This window comes from Pristis pectinata, chromosome 9 (genome assembly GCF_009764475.1).
Source record: "Pristis pectinata isolate sPriPec2 chromosome 9, sPriPec2.1.pri, whole genome shotgun sequence".
NCBI lineage: Eukaryota > Metazoa > Chordata > Chondrichthyes > Rhinopristiformes > Pristidae > Pristis > Pristis pectinata.
The window spans coordinates 23168908-23186449 of NC_067413.1; the positions used below are offsets into that span (position 1 = coordinate 23168908).

Below are 17542 nucleotides of genomic sequence, written 5' to 3' on the forward strand. Positions count from 1 at the left end.
TCTAGAATCATTAGACAAAATTAAGAATGAATGGGAAAGTGAACTCCAGACATCTATACCTATAGAGACTTGGAAGAAAATTCTTAATTTAGTTAATACAGCTTCAATGTGTGCCAGACACTCGTTGATACAGTTTAAGGTAGTCCACAGGACCCATATGTCCAAAGATAAGTTAGCTCGTTTTTATAACCATATAAATCCTATATGTGATAGATGTAAATCGAATGTGGCTTCTTTGACACATATGTTTTGGTCCTGTCCTCTTCTGGAAAAATATTGGAAAGACATGTTTAACATTATTTCAAACGTATTGAAGATTGATTTACAACCTCACCCTATCACTGCAATTTTTGGATTACCAAGGATAGAGTCTGGCCATTTATCTGCTTCAGCTAACCGTATGATTGCTTTTGTTACATTAATGACCAAACGATCCATTTTGCTTAAAATGGAAGGATCCAATACCCCCTACTACTTTTCAATGGTTTTCTCAAACTATATCATGTTTAAACTTCAATTTGAAGATATTTTCGCATGATGTAGATCCCCTTTCAATAACTTTCCAACTTGGAGGAATGGACTTGACGACATAATATTGCTCTGTTTCTACTGAGAAATTTTAGCCCAGTTTTTTTTTCTTTTTTTTTTGTTGCTTGTTTTTTTTTAAAAATTATTTTTTTGTTTAGTTTATATTGTTTATAATTTTTCTTATTGATTTGGGTTTTTTAAAAATGTATGTAATAAATCTTTTTCTTTCCTTTCTTTTATATTATATTCATTTACTAAGAGATCATTGGATCTACAGATTTTAAAAATATTTTATTGTTCTTTATGACTATCTATGCTATGATTGTTATCCTGATCTCTTTGTATTACATGTATAAATATTGATGTTATCTATCAATCTGTATTAATTTGAAAACTAATAAAAAGATTGAAAAAGAAAGTAATTCTGCATCCCACTCCCACTCTGATCTATCAGCCTGTGGCATCCTGTACTGTCCTGATGAGGTTCAATGTAAGCTTGAGGAATGGCATCTAGTCTTCTGTATGGCTCATCGGAGCCTTCTGGATTCAACATTGAATTCAACAATTTCAGGTAATTTGCTTTTACTGTTTGAATCAGAACTGGCCATTTCTGCAGTAGATTATCCATCTGTAATATTAACACATTTTTTCCTCTTTTTGGTAACACTAATCTGTTGGGCATTTTCTCCAGCAGTGATCTGCATTTCTCAACTTTTACATGCTCCTTTGTTTTCTCTCTCTAACCGCCTTCTTAATCTATCAATCAGATGGCTTCATCAATATCTTATCACCATGACAAACCAAGCTTCACCTGATCAGAGGTATTCCCCTTGCCCTATCTTTCCCTCCCCCACCATCTCTACAACTTCAAATTATCTTGTTTATCACTCTTTCCCAGTTCTGATCAAGGGTCTTCAACCTGAAATATTAACTCTGTTTCTCATTCCACAGAAGTAGACTGACCCACTGAGTGCTTCCAGGGATTCTGTTTTTATTTCAGGACTCAGATACACACTGGATTGTGAGTTGCATAACTGAGCTACGATAATTTACATTGCATAATTCATAAAGAGACCTATCATTCACAATCATAAAGGATTCTGAGGATGAATGACTGGATGGATGCAAGAAGGATTTTCCTCTTTCAGAGCATCTAGAGTTAGGGTGCACATTTCAGAATAAGTAGTCGCACATTTCAGACAGGGATAAGGTGGAATTTACTCTCTCGGCCTCATGAACCATTACTCCATAGAGCTGAGGAGGCGGAGCCATTGAATATATTCAAGATGCAAATTGCTAAACATTTAAACTCTCAGGAGGTTAAGGCATTTGAGAGAGTGCAGGAAAGTGGTTTTGAGATAACGATGGGATCAGCCATGATTTTGTTGGAGGACGGAGCAGGCTCCAAGAGCTGATTAGCGTACTCTTGATTCTGCTTCTTATGTTCTTATGTTAGAAGGAAAGAACACTGGCAGTTTTTCTTAAATTTTTTTTCATCTTACCTTAATTGCTTTTGCTCTTCTGACAAGCCCGTCCTCCTCTGCATTCCCAATCATTAAATCCACTGCATGGAACCGTCTGCTGTGGAAGGCTGCAAGAGGGGTTTCTCGGAGATATATCCCATCAACTACAGGGCCCCATGCTTGAAATGGACCACTGATTGATAACAGCTGTGGAGTCAAAAAGAAACAAATGTGTAGGTAAGAACTTTGCCTGAACACAGTACCTTGTAATGTAAGATATGTTGAATTCACAGGAGTCACTGGATGACAAAAGGCAAAAGTCCCTATTTTCCTTCCACCATTCTGGTAGTCACAGAATGCAACATGACAATCATATGGTACATTGGAGTCAATACCTATTTGATGCAATCAATCTCTACTAATTAGTTTACAACACATCCAGTCATGTTGTAAGGAAAATCCCAGAGTGGAGAGCTTTGGGAAAAGTAGGCTCAAAGCTATCAATTCTCCTGAAACATGCAAGACTCATCACATTACTGATGTACTGCTTCTTGAACTGGTAGGTTCTTCAAGAAATTTACCTAATTTACATTTGAATATATCAATACTCTTTCAAGGTATCATGAATATTTAGACAACTGACAAGTGAAAATCAGCCTTCAATATACTCAAATAAAACAAGAAGGTAATTAAACAATTCTGTGCTTCCATGATTAAGAATTATATCAGGATTTGTAAATTCTACCCCATAATTACTCTGAAGGCACAGTGTTTATAGGCTTGTGGTATTTTAAACTTCAGCTAAGTCCAGCATTGCTTCTTCACAGGCAGTCCTTTGGAATCAAGATGATTTGCTTCCATGACAGTTCTGTAGGCTGAGGCGAGATGTGTCCTGCTGCAGGGTTTCGACCCGAAATGTGGACAATTCCTTTCCTCCTACAGATGCTGCTTGACCTGCTGAGTTCCTCCAGCAGATTGTTTGTTACTCCAGATTCCAGCACCTGCAGTCTCTTGTGTCTTGAGCCGTATCCTATGTGGGATCTGCCGTGGGCTGGACAGGTAGAACTTGACAGACCAGGTGAATGGATTTATGGGTTCTTACATGGTCCTTCCTTTGCTTTGGTCTTCACATACCCCTTCCTCTACTTTGGCCTCACATGTTTCCATGCCAGATATTTGAAATACCTGGAATCTTTCTGGAAGCTCTGTCAATGACTTTCATGAGTTGATGTGGAGCTATACTTTGTCAAGAAGGCTTTGAGGATGTCATTAAAGCATTTTTTCTCTGTCCACTTTGAAATCCCTTGCTGTTATAGAGTTTGGAATGGAGTGCTTGCTTCGGTGATCTGGTGTCAGGGACACAGATGATGTGGCTTGGCCACTGAAGCTGCTTGACCATGATTACAAGATCACAAGATCACAAGATCACAAGATAAGGGAGCAGAAGCAGGCCATTCGGCCCATCGAGTCTGCTCCAAGGAAAAGGGAAAAAGAAATGGGGTGGGAAAAAAAGAGAGAGAAAAAAAAACTATTCTAATCCCATTTGCCAGCCTTATCCCCATATCCCTTGATACCCTGACTATTTAGATATCTGTCTATCTCCTCCTTGAATACCCCCACTGATCTGGCCTCCACTGCTGTGCGTGGCAAGGAGTTCCACAATTTCACCACCCTCTGGGTAAAGAAACTTCTCCTCATCTCTGTCTTGAAACTGTACCCTCTAATTCTAAGATTGTGCCCTCTGGTCCTGGACACGCCCACCAAGGGAAACAGCCTAGCCACATCTACTCTATCCTTACCTGTCAACATTTTAAATGTCGCTACGAGGTCCCCTCTCATCCTTCTGTACTCCAGCGAGTACAGTCCAAGAGCCGACAAACGCTCATCATACTTAAGCCCTTTCATTCCTGGAATCATTCTCGTAAATCTCCTCTGAACCCTCTCCAACGTCAGCACATCCTTCCTAAGATGCGGGGCCCAAAACTGCGCACAGTATTCCAAATGAGGCCTCACTAGCGCCCCGTAGAGCCTCATCAACACTTCCTTACTTTTATACACTATACCTCTCGAGATGAATGCCAACATAGCATTCGCTTTCTTAACCACCGATCCAACCTGGTGGTTAACTTTTAAGGTATCTTGTATGAGTACCCCCAAGTCCCTTTGTACTACCGCACTATCAATCTTCTCTCCTTCTAGATAATAATCTACCCGCTTATTTCTACTTCCAAAGTGTACAACTGCACATTTCTCAACATTGAATCTCATCTGCCATTTCCTTGCCCATTCTCCTAAACTGTCTAGGTCCCTCTGCATTCTTTCTATTTCCTCTATGCTCCCTACTCCTCCACTTATCTTGGTGTCATCCGCAAACTTAGCCACACAACCATTTATTCCATCATCCAAATCATTGATGTACAAGGTAAAAAGGAGAGGCCCCAACACCGACCCTTGCGGCACACCACTAGTAACCGGTAACCAACCAGAACGAGATCCTTTTATTTCCACCCTTTGCTTCCTGCCAACCAGCCAATTCTCCACCCATTTTGCTACCCTGCCCATAATTCCATGACCTCTCATCTTATTAATCAGTCTCTTGTGAGGCACCTTATCGAAGGCCTTTTGAAAGTCTAAATACACAACATCTACCGCCTCTCCCTTATCCACCCTACCTGTGATTTCTTCAAAAAACTCCAATAGGTTGGTCAGACAGGACCTCCCCTTCACAAAACCATGTTGTCTAGGTCCTATCTTGCCTTGCGCCTCAATTAAAGCTTCGATGCTGGGGATGTTGCCTTGTGAGATGATGTCAATGTTGGTTCAAATATCCTGCACTCATGGCCCTTCTCCAGTGCTTTAAGCTTCTTATTCTATGTTGTCCATGTCATGTCTCCAGGAAAGCTGGGATCACTGCTACTTGGTAGACCATGAGCTTGGTGTCAGACTTGTGGTCTTGCTCCTTGACCACTCAGTGGCTGAAGACTGTGCTGGAACACTGGAGGTGGTAGTGAACTTTGTCACTAATGACTACCCTTTGCTGAGAGGTGGCTCCTGAGATATGGGAAGTCCTTCACGTTGAGCAGGATCTTCATTGTCAGGGACAGTGTTCGGTGGCTTTGGGGGGGGGGGGGAGTGTCATGGTATTAAGTTGGTGAAGGATCACAGTCAATCAGATATTTATAATTCAGTAAAAAAAATCAACAGTGTCTTGGAGCTCATTGTCTAACTGGTAACTCAGTGACTGAAGTTCATGCGATCTTGGTTCTGGAGTGAAAGCAACAAAGGATGAACAATTTTCTGCACATCCTGCAGATTTGCTCCACTCCAGCTCTCATTTGTTGGAGAGGAGGTGATAGTTTGGTGACAGAGCCTTGCTTGACATTACACCACTGATTCAAATCATAAAAGCACCCTTCTCCTCAGCTCATAATGCACCGTTCTCCACATTCCACATGATTTGGTAATACTTTCTTGGCTCTCCCACCACACACTTTCTCCTCTGCCCATTTCTCCCTGTCCCCTCCCAACTAATCCCTGTTTAAAATGATGTTAATCTTAAAACCTGATTGTCAATGTGCAGATTAGTCATTGGCACAAATGCAGAAGAGTGTTCCAAGGCTCATAAATCATTTTAATTTTTTCTTTCACTACATTGGTGAGAGTTATCACTGCTCAGTATGAATACTTTAGGAATGTGAATGAGCCAGTTCAGGTGTAGTTTAGGTTGACAGACTCTTCTCTTGTGTAAATGAAGAACAAGATGGATTGAATGTCCTTTTTATGTTTATTCTTTTCTAATGCTCTTGGTACTCATCCCAAAAGTGTACCTTGAGCTCAAAGCATTGAAAGGGCACTCTACTGTGATCATATGTTTTTTTTAAATCATTTCCAAGAGCTTAGGTGTAAGGTTTATGATTTGGCACAGAGCTTTCCATGACAGAAGCATTAAATTCTAAAACTGAGTTTTACGTGCTGATTTTTACATAAGTTATGAGTTGTTTCATAACCTGACTGAGACTGTCCAGACTCATTTGCCTTATGACGCTTCCATTTGGCAGAGTTGCATCTTATTATTTTGGGCTGGATTTGGACCCAGCAATCAGAAGTGAAGGATTATTGCTCTTTGCCTAATCATCCAGTCAGCATTAAAAGAGAACCTAAGACCCTTGGTTTTGCTTTTGCTCCAGTCTTCCACTTCAACATCCTTCAGAAAGAAAGATATTTCAAGTTGTAGCAATTCTCTTTTGAAAGACAACTGATATTTGAGCAAAAGCTAGCTGTGCGATCAACCCTGGCATCTTGTCAATCGGATTACTTAGTCACCAAGTGCCTTGAGTCAAAGTTTCACAGAATGATACAGCATGAACGAGCCAATTTTGGCCATTTGAAAACCCTATCCATTATTCCACTGCTGTGTCTTTTTCCAGGACCCTACAACGTTTACCCCTTTAATTGTTTATCCAATTCCCTCTTGAAAGATATTATTGAATCTGCTTCCACCGGTATTGCAGACTGTGCATTCCAGATCATAACAACTCACTGGGTAAAAAATATTTCTCAGCATGTTGCCTTTTGCTTGGCTCTTTGCACAATGTAGTTGATTGGAAAATATTCATATCTTCATAGTGACAGATGTCACCACAAAATATAACATTAATGGGAAGTAAGGTTTTTGGATGGGAAGATTCTATGCAAGATTAACGATATAGTATATCTTCAAGTATTATTTAATGAATTATTACCAACCTTAGTTTGGGCAGTGTTCAGGGTTAGTGCAGGTAGACTACGAAGGCAAGATAAAAGGATGGTCTTGTTATTAGTTGGACAGCCAACCTCTTTAGCCAGGTTGATTACTTGTTCCTGTGCTCTCTTCCTACTCATCACTGCACTTGGAGAGAGGGCTGATCCTCCCTTGAAAACATGGAAGAAATTTAAGAACAGAATGTGAGTTAGTGTTGAAGGTGAATTGTTATCAGTATGTCAATTTTAATCAATTAACTTCCTAGTAATCTGCACAGGGGATGAAGAACCCCTAAGAATCCTGTGTTACAGTATTCACATTGTAGGTCTCCACCTGCCATTGTAGAAACTTTAATAATTCAGAAAATGGAAAAACTCAGCAGGTTAAGCAGCAACTGTGAAGAGAAAACGGAATTAGTTTTCAGGTCTGTAACCTTTCATCTGTTAAATTAGCCTAGGTAAGTTACTCCACTGCATGCATAGTATCCTAGCAGTATGGATAGAGGATGTTTAAGAAAGTAGATGACGTCCCATCAAGCAAAATGTTTTATTTTAGATAATGTTAAACTTCTTTGGCATTGCTACAGATTGCCTAAGTGAGTACGTTTCCAACAACACTTAAGAAGCTTGGCAACATCCAAATCAAAATAGCTCATGTTTGGATGGGATCTGTTACCCTAAGCATCCATACACTCCATCATTGATTTGGAGAATGAGTGAACTGTTGAGAACCAAAATTCATCCATCATTATGTCTGCAGATTAAGTAAAATAATAGTGCTTTGTTTCTCAGTTAAATACCCAGGTCATTCATTGATCTGACCACATTACCATGTGAACAGTCCTCTGGGCCCGTGAACTCTGCAGTACTCCAATGTGCAAATTCGAATGCCCTCTGTTTCAAGGCAGCTTTTGTATTTCTAAATCATATTCCAATGATGTAACATTGTTTTATTGAAGTTTTTGAATGAGATGTTTAGCCTACAGGAACACACCACTCCAGGCCTCAGAATGTTTACAATTGTAAAGCAGCATCAACCAAGCTAAAACACCAAACATTAGGGGGACAATATTATCATACAGAGTACCCTCAAAAATTATACAAGGCACATGGGAGGGGTGAATTGGTTGGAGGTGGGCTGGGTCTACTCTGTACTGAACTGACCAGCAGATGTACTAGGGTTTCCTGATTATGTTGTACACACTATTGGTACCAAGTTCACATATAGGTCAGTAAAGTGAAGAGTAGTTTAGCCCAACTCCAGTCCACCAACTAAAAGGGCACCCATCCTGACTAAATTGTGTGATACTTCTATTTCCATAGTCACAATGTCTGAAACTGCCTTCGCTTTGAATTATCAGCAGCCCACTATATACTTTTTATTATTCATTGACATTGCCCAAACCAGGAATGACAACTTTGGCTGGGGGCCTACTTGGCAGGTTCATCCTATGTCAACCCTTCTCAAAATCCTTGGGCAGGCACGGTAGTGTAGCGGTTAGCGTAATGCTTTACAGTGCCAGTGACCCGGGTTCAATTCCGGACACTGTCTGTAAGGAGTTTGTACGTTCTCCTTTTGATTGTGTGGGTTACCTCCAGGTGCTCCAGTTCCTCCCACATTCCAAAGACATATGGGTTTGGAAGTTGTGGGCATGCTATGTTGGCACCAGGAGCATGGCGACACTTGCGGGCTGCCCCCAAAAGATGCATTTCATTGTGTGTTTTGATGTACATGTGACTAATAAAGATATCTTATCTTCTGCTCCAACACAGGTCACAGAATACAGCCGTCCTTGTGAATCACTGTCTTCCCATTCGAATTGAAAAACAAATGAGAAATTCATCTGTGGTCAAAACTAATCTGGTCAGAACCATCACTGGTCTTTGATCTGAAACGTTAACTGTTTCTCTTTCCTGCCCTGTTGAGATTTCCCAGCATTTTCTGTTTTGTCTCAGATTTCCAGCATCTGCGTTTTTTCTGATTTTCATCTCTTGTCTACTGTACTATATTGTCGCTATATTGTTACATTAGCACATTATAATCTGCATCTATAATTCATTCCATCAAAGTCAGGGAATGAGTTTTTGAGAAGAGAGCACAATGTGTTGATGTGACTGTATCATGTGTCTAGCAAGACCAAATGGGGTAGAACTTCTAACCAATCAGTTCTTTATTACTCACCTCCATGAATGTCTAACAGCCTTTTTGCCCATCATTAACAATCCTGAATCTTATTATAGCACTGAAGCCCCAGCAGAAATCTATCAGCCAGGAATTCCATAATAGTTATAATTAAACTGATCGCAAGATAAATTTATAGAAGTCTCAGTAGAATGGTTAATGCTTCTGTACTAAGTAAAGTTTTTTTTTACTACAGAGAAAAGATAACTCACTACAATTATAAAGAGCATTTCTGTGACAATACTTGGAGTACTGTTGATACCTGCATTCCTAGAACAATGTCCATATTGTGATTTTCCATAATGCAAAGCTGCACCATTTGCATGTACATCATGAAACACTAGTTGAAAAAAAATAAATTTTGTACTTTTTTTTCCACATAAATTCCGAGAGAGTGAACTTTATTCCATATCTCAAATTCTTGGGTAGTGATTTGTCAATTCTGTAAGGGCAAATTTCCACAGCCTGAACAACCACCACGCACAGGTCACCTTTGATGTGTACAGTTTTGGTTTCCTTACCTCAGGAAGGGTATACTTGCTGTAGAGGGAGTGCAGCAAATCTTCCTGGCAAGATAAAAATCTATGAGAGATTCAGTAGGCTAGGACCCTATTCTCTAGAATTTAGAACAATGGTAGTGACCTCATTGAAATGTACACAACTCTTAGAAAGCTTGACTGTAAAAATTCAGGGAGCTTGTTACCCTTGGCTAACGACTCTAGAGTTAAAGGTCATAGTCTCAAAATAAGAGGTAGACCATTTAGGATTGAAGTAAGGAGAAATTTCTTCATTCAAACCAGAGATCAAAAAAATTCTGTCCATTAAATGCACCAAGTGATATTGGATAGGCCATGAAAATGATACTTGTACTCCCTAAATTCCTATAGTTCCTCTTTAAAATGAGTTGCGCATTTATTTTGTTAGTTCTCCTTTCCTTGCCTTTTCTTGCTCTACTTGTTCTAGCAGATATTCTGCAAACATTCAAAGCTGCTTGTGTTTGCACAATACATCAATTTCAAGATGATTAATGAAACAAGAAGGTAGAATATAATCTTCCATATATTTCATTTAATCTACCCATTTTTATGCTTCACTGATTGCCAGATGCATAAATAAGTTACTTAAAGGCATTAAAAGATTGCATTTATTTAAGACAAAGTGCCTTCAACACCCTCCTTATCTATTTGTAAAAGATTACTAAATGTTCATGTAAAGATACGGCTTCAAAAGTCACTTCATTCTAATAAAAAAATTATTAACTGAGTGTAACAGTCTCAGTCAAAATATGATTAGTGAGGTAAGATTTGCTCTCTATCAGAGAACTCTGTATCAGATATTTCCTCCATAATTTGTTTCTCCGGCTGCTAGGCACAATCATTCGCTGGCAGTCAAATTACCTCCAATTTATAAGGGAAATTATAAAGGAGGCTTGCGAGTACTCAATGGAATAAATTGTTACCATTTAGTACTTCTATTTATATTGTGTTTCTATTTATATATCATAAACTCCATTTATGAGAAAGTGGCAGACAATCTTTCATCGTAGAATGTAAAGGCTATGTGAGTTGTGCTCCAGATTGTAAAATATTCCACTTTATGTCACATTTAAACCTGGAAATTCATATTAGTTTAGAGAGTTACGGGCAATCAGTTTTGATGCAGGGTCACAAATTGATTAAAATCTTATTCTCTTTATTATTGATGTTGACTGATTTGGTATACATTTCCAACATTTTCTATTTTTATTAAAACAATAATTCTTATGTTCTAGATGTTGTTGGCAAGACTTATACTTACAGCCTAGCACTAGTTACTATAAGAAGGCGATGGTGCTCTTTAACACAACTGCTTGGGGAGGTTTTGCTGGGCCAACTTAAAAGGAAGTTAAGAGTCAACTAAGTAAGTACAGGGCAGAACTTGCATTTTGACTGGACTGAAAAGGGATGTTAGATTTCCTTCCTAAAATGATATTTGCAAATCAGGTAAGTTTTCTGTCAGATTCATCTGACACTTTACCACAAGAAGTTTTTTAGTTCTGGATTTTTAAAAACTGAACTAAAACTTTCTCCTGGAGTTCTTAGTTACGGTTCTGGTTATTAGTCCACTGATGTTACAATGGACTACACAGAATATATGGCACAAAAACAGGTCATTTTTCCCAAACAGCCCATGTTACTCAGGCTCCACTTGTGTTACTTCTTGTCTCTCTTCCTCCAGATCTACCAGCACAACCCTTTATTACCTTTACCCTCCCATAACATGGCTAGCCTCCTTTCATATGTACGCTAGTTGTTCCCATGATAGTGAAATTCCATTATCGCCGTCACTCTTTAGGGTAAAACATTACTTCTAAATTCCTGATTGGATATCTTGGTGATTATCTTATATTGGTGGCCTCTAGTTATACTCTTGCTCACAAGTGGAAACATTACCTCAGTATCTAGTTCATTAAACTCTCCAGAATTTAAAGACCTCACTGCTCAGCCTTCCTATATCTAGAGAGAAGAGACTCAGCTTGTTCGTCCTTTCATAATATATCTACTCTCACATTTTGGTGACAACCTTATAAATCTTCTTTGTACCCTCTCCAGTGTCTCTACATCCTTTTCATAATATGACGACCAGAACTGATGAAGTGTGATCTAATACGTTTAGAATAAATTTCGTACTTTTCGATTGTCTCCCTCTAGAAATAAACCCAGATGGCAGTTTGCTTTTGCTTTCATTGCATTGCATCACCAGGATCCAATGATTAGTGATTAACATATTTGTACTCCAAGATCCTCTTTGTTTCTCTATGTAAACTGGGGCTTGCACCTCCCAAGTAACTAGACATACAGGTTCTCTGCAGCTTATGAACACCTGAGCCAGGGCCTCAATATTTTACAATATATACAGTGGCATGCAAAAGTTTGGGCACCCCTGGTCAAAATTTCTGTTACTGTGAATAGCTGAGCACGTAAAAGATGAACTGATTTCCAAAAGGCATGAAGTTAAAGATGACACATTTCTTTAATATTTTAAGCAAGATTACTTTTTATTTCCATCTTTTACAGTTTCAAAATGACAAAAAAGGAAAAGGGCCTGAAGCAAAAGTTTGGGCATCCTGCATGGTCAGTACTTAGTAACACCCCCTTTGGCAAGTATCACAGCTTGTAAACGCTTTCTGCAGCCAGCTAAAAGTCTTTCAATTCTTGTTTAGGGGATTTTTGCCTATTCTTCCTTGTAAAAGGCTTCTAGTTCTGTGAGATTCTTGGTCTGTCTTGCATGCACTGCTCTTTTGAGATCTATCCACAGATTTTCGATGATGTTTAGGTTGGGGGACTGTGAGGGCCATGGCAAAACCTTCAGCTTGTGCCTCTTGAGGTAGTCCATTGTGGATTTTAAGGTGTGTTTAGGATTGTTATCCTGTTGTAGAAGCCATTTTCTTTTCATCTTCAGCTTTTTTTTTTACAGACAGTGTGATGTTTGTTTCCAGAATTTGCTGGTATTTAATTGAATTCATTCTTCCCTCTACAGTGAAATGTTCCCTGTGCCACTGGCTGCAACACAAGCCCAAAGCATGATCAATCCACCCCCGTACTTAACAGTTGGAGAGGTGTTCTTTTCATGAAATTCTGCACCCTTTATTCTCCAAACATACCTTTGCTCATTGCAGCCAAAAAGTTCTATTTTAACTTCATCAGTCCACAGGACTTGTTTCCAAAATGCATCAGGCTTCTTTAGACATTCCTTTGCAAACTTCTGATGCTGAATTTTGTGGTGAGGCTGCAGGAAAGTTTGGAGAAAAAAGGGTGCACTCTTTCAAGATTATTGATAACTTTCCTGTAGATAGGTGACCAGAACTGCACACAATACTCTAAATTCGGACTCACTAACATCTCGTACAATTTCAACATAACATCCAACTCCTGTATTCAATGCCCTAATTTATGAAGGCCAATGTGCCAAAAGCTTTCCTTACGACCCTACCTACCTGTGATGCCATTTTCAAGAAATTATGGATCTGTATTCCCAGATCCCTTTGTTCTACCACACACCTCAGAGCCCTGCCTCACTGTATAAATCTCACTCTGGTTTGTCCTCCCAACGTGCAACACCTTACACTTGTCTGCATTAAATTCCATCAGCCATTTTTCTGCCCATTTTCCAAGCTGGTCAAGATCACACCCCAAGCTTTGATAGCCTTCCTCGCTGTCCACTATGCCCCCAATCTTGGTGTCATCCACAAATTTGCAGATTTAATTTCCCATATTATCATCGAAATCATTAATATAGATGATAAACAACAACAGACCCAGCACCGATCCCTGTGGCTTACAACCAGTTACAGGCCTCCAGTCAGAGAGACAACCATCTACTCCTGCTCTCTGGCTTCTCCACTAACATGTGGTCATTTTTCAGAGAATGGGGAAATTAGAAGGCAAAAACCACCAGGTCGTAGATAAGAGGAAGCAGCAGGAAGCACAACCAGAAGGCATGTTCCATTGCTCTCAAGGAGAAACTTAAAGCCAGGTTGGTGAGGATGACTAAGACATAAACAGTAGCTGCAGTAGTCAGAGCTACCCCTTGGTATCCTGCTTGGAGAAATCAAGCTACAAGGCTGACAATTTGCCATAAAATGCTGAACAAAAAACAAGAAGAATTTCTGTACAAGTTCTATAGCAGCTTTCACAACTTCAGAGCATCTAACACAGTCAGTGAAGTACTTCTAAAGTATACTCTCTTCTGTAATCCTTCAAATCAGCAACTAATTTGTGCACACTAGGATCCCATAAAGAACAAGTGATAATGATCACATTGTCTTTTCTTGTGATGTTGATTGAGGGATATCTCCTCCAAAATATTGTTGTAGGATGTTTACATTCACCAGAGAGAGCTGCTTCTTTCAAAAAATGGCTCCTGGAATGGCGTAGCGCTCCTAAATGAGTTTTTTTAAAATCTTTCATTCTGGTAGATCCTGTGATATCCTCACTATAGTATCCCCTCAAGTATCCATCCATGGTGGTACAGGTTATATTAGACACTGCTTTGAAGAAAAAGAGACTCACAGTAGTAACCAGCAATTAATGGTTGTCCATCTTACCCTCTCCGCAGTACAACATCTTCTAGCACCTCAGCATCTCCAGTACTTCTCCTCAGTACCTTACCCCAGTTTGTTATTGACATCCAAGACATGATCTAGAACAGGATATTTACTTACTATGTTCAAAAATATTTCCTTTGTACCCATAAGTGGTGAAAAATCTTACACTGGGAAACAAGATAAAAAAAGTCCTGATCATTATGTGTTTTCAGACTATTTCACCAATGGGAGGCCTCAGAGCTTGTCCAATTGGCTGACATTTAGTTTCTAAAAGGATTCTCTAAGCAAAAACCAGGAATGTGAGCCCTAGTAAATACACTGACATTAATTGTGAGCCCTCTCTTCCTTTGGTCCAGTGATGTGGAGCAAGCTGAATATTCTATTCCTCATACCATCTATTCTTATGTCCTCTCCTTTGGCCTGGTTTTAAGTTTACCTGGTTCTATGTTTACCAGATTACAGTTGGTGGACCCCACTTCAGAATAATGCCTCTAAAGCATGCAACACTCCCTTGTCAGGCACCTTTGCTCATCTGTTGCACACAAGGCTTTGGTAACAGCTACTCAAATGTGGTTATATTTTTAACTGTATACAAGTAATGGAGAAGCAAGCTGTACTTTAATGTTAGGATGGCATGGTGACACAGCTAGCAGATGTACTGCCTGATTGTGTCAGAGACCTAGGTTCAATCCTGACCGCAGGCACTGTCTGTATAGCGCTTGCATGTTCTCCAAGTGACTGCGTGGGCTTCCTCTAGATGCTCCAGTTTCCTCTCACATCCCAAAGTCGTGCAGAATGGTAGATTAATTGGCCATTATAAGTTGCCCCCAGTGTGTAGGTAAGTGATAAAACCTATGGGGAATTGATGGGAATGTCGGAAGAATTAAAAAAAGAATAAGTGTAGGTTTGGTGTAAGTGGATGCTTGATAGTTGGTATGGACTTGGTGGGCCGAAGGATCTCTCTCTGAGCGGTATGTCTCTCTGATTCTATGACTAAAATGCGTTAACATAAAGGCAGCATGAGGTACAGCACAGCAAGAGATAAATCGTGGCAATTGAAGATCAGTTTCAGCTTTCCAGTCGGCTCAGTAAATTCACTCATTGGTTTTGTGTTAATGGAACATGAAAATTAGTTGCATTAACAAAAACGTAAAGGATTATGATTGGGAATCATTTGCACAAATTTTCTTGAAGATACCTACAGATACATCAAAATCTTTTGTCTTCACTATTGTTCCATGTTATTGTTCCATGTCTTAAACTCCATTATTCTCCCGTTACTTCCCAAAGTGAAATTTTTAATTTCAGGCACGGTAGTGTAGCAGTTAGCGTAACGCTATTACAGCACCAGGGACCCGGGCTCAATTCCCGCCACTGTCTGTAAGGAGTTTGTACGTTCTCCCAGTGTCTGTGTGGGTTTCCTCTGGGTGAACCATAGAACCATACAGCACAAAACAGGCCCTTCGGCCCACCATGTTGTGCCGTCCATCAGACCACCCTCACACTACCTAACCCCATCCTCCTGCATATCCCTCTATCTCACGTTCCTCCATATGCCTATCCAACAAGCTCTTGAACCTGTTCAATGCATCTGCCTCCACCACCAACCCAGGCAGTGCATTCCATGCACCAACCACTCTTTGGGTGAAAAACCTCCCCCTGACATCTCCCCTGAACCTCCCACCCATAACCTTAAAGCCATGACCTCTCGTCTTGAGCATTGGTGCCCTGGGAAGGAGGCGCTGACTGTCTACTCTATCTATTCCTCTCAATATTTTATATACCTCTATCATGTCTCCTCTCATCCTCCTCCTTTCCAGTGAATAAAGCCCTAGCACCTTAAGCCTCTCCTCATATTCAATAATCTCCAATCCAGGCAGCATCCTGGTAAATCTCCTCTGCACCCTTTCCAATGCTTCCACATCCTTCCTATAATGCGGCGACCAGAACTGAACACAGTACTCTAAGTGTGGCCTAACTAGAGTTTTGTAAAGCTGCATCATCACCTCGCGGCTCTTAAACTCAATCCCGCGACTTACGAAAGCCAACATCCCATTGGCCTTCTTAACTGCTCTTTCTACCTGTGAGGCAACTTTCAATGAACTGTGAATATGAACCCCCAGATCCCTCTGCTCCTTCACACTGCCAAGTACCTTGCCATTTACCCAGTACTCTGCCCTGGAGTTTGTCCTTCCAAAGTGTACCACCTCACACTTCTCCGGATTGAACTCCATCTGCCACTTGTCAGCCCAGCTCTGCATCCTATCAAAATCCCTCTGTAAACTCCGACAGCCCTCCACACTATGCACAACACCGCCTATCTTAGTGTTGTCCGCAAACTTACTAACCCAGCCCTCCACCCCCTCATCTAAGTCATCTATAAATATCACAAAAAGTAGAGGTCCCAGAACCGATCCCTGCGGGACAGCACTAGTCTCTGTCTTCCAATCCGAGGGCACTCCTTCCACCACAACCCTCTGCTTTCTACATGCAAGCCAATTCCTAATCCACACAGCCAAGCTTCCTTGGATCCCTTGGCCTCTGACCTTCTGAAGAAGCCTACCATGAGGAACCTTATCAAATGCCTTACTAAAATCCATGCAAACCACATCCACCGCACTGCCCTCATCAATCTTCCTGGTCACCTCCTCAAAGAACTCTATCAGGCTTGTGAGGCAAGATCTTCCCTTCACAAAGCCATGCTGGCTGTCCCTAATCAGTCCATGATTCTCAAGGTGTTCATAAATCCTATCCCTTAGAATCCTTTCTAACAGCTTACCCACCACAGACGTGAGACTCACTGCTCTATAATTCCCTGGCCTATTCCTATTACCTTTTTTGAACAAGGGGACCACATTCGCAACCCTCCAATCCTCCGGCACCACCCCCGTAGACAACGAGGACTCAAAGATCCTTACCAGCGGTTCAGCAATCTCCTCCCTAGCCTCTCGAAGCAGCCTGGGGAAAATCCCGTCAGGCCCCAGAGATTTATCTGTCTTAATATTATTTAACAACTTCAACACATCCTCTCTCTTGATATCAACAACCTCGAGAACATTACCCCTACCAGCACTCCCTTCTGCATCATCAAGACCCCTCTCCCTGGTGAATACCGAAGAGAAGTACTCATTCAGAACTTCTCCCACTTCCGCCGCCTCCAGGCAAATTCTCCCACCTTTGTCCTTAATCTGACCTACCTTCACCCTAGCCATCCTCCTACCCTTCACGTACTTGAAAAAGGCCTTGGGATTTTCCTTAACCCTACTAGCCAAAGCCTTTTCATGTCCCCTTCTAGCTCTCCTCAGCCCTTTAAGTTCCTTCCTCGCTACCCTATATTCCTCACGGGCCCTGTCTGAACCTTGCTGCTTATACCTCACGTATGCTACCTTCTTCTCCCTAACAAGTCGTTCCACCTCTCTCGTCACCCACGGTTCCTTCACCCTGCCATTCCTTCTCTGCCTCACTGGGACATATTTATCCCTAACATCCTGCATAAGATCCCTGAATATCGACCACATCCCCATGGTACATTTTCCTTCAAAA

General features: G+C 40.7%; 1 protein-coding gene across 1 annotated transcript in view; it reads right to left on the reverse strand.

Annotated features, from left to right (window-relative positions):
* Positions 1-17542, reverse strand: part of tg (thyroglobulin) — a 282508-nt gene that overhangs the window by 63821 nt on the left and 201145 nt on the right. Inside the window, exons 42-43 of the mRNA XM_052023465.1 lie at positions 6738-6902; positions 2031-2198 (exon numbers count right to left, since the gene is read on the reverse strand). Coding sequence (XP_051879425.1) covers positions 2031-2198; positions 6738-6902 — 333 coding nt within the window. The remainder of the gene's footprint in view (positions 1-2030; positions 2199-6737; positions 6903-17542) is intronic.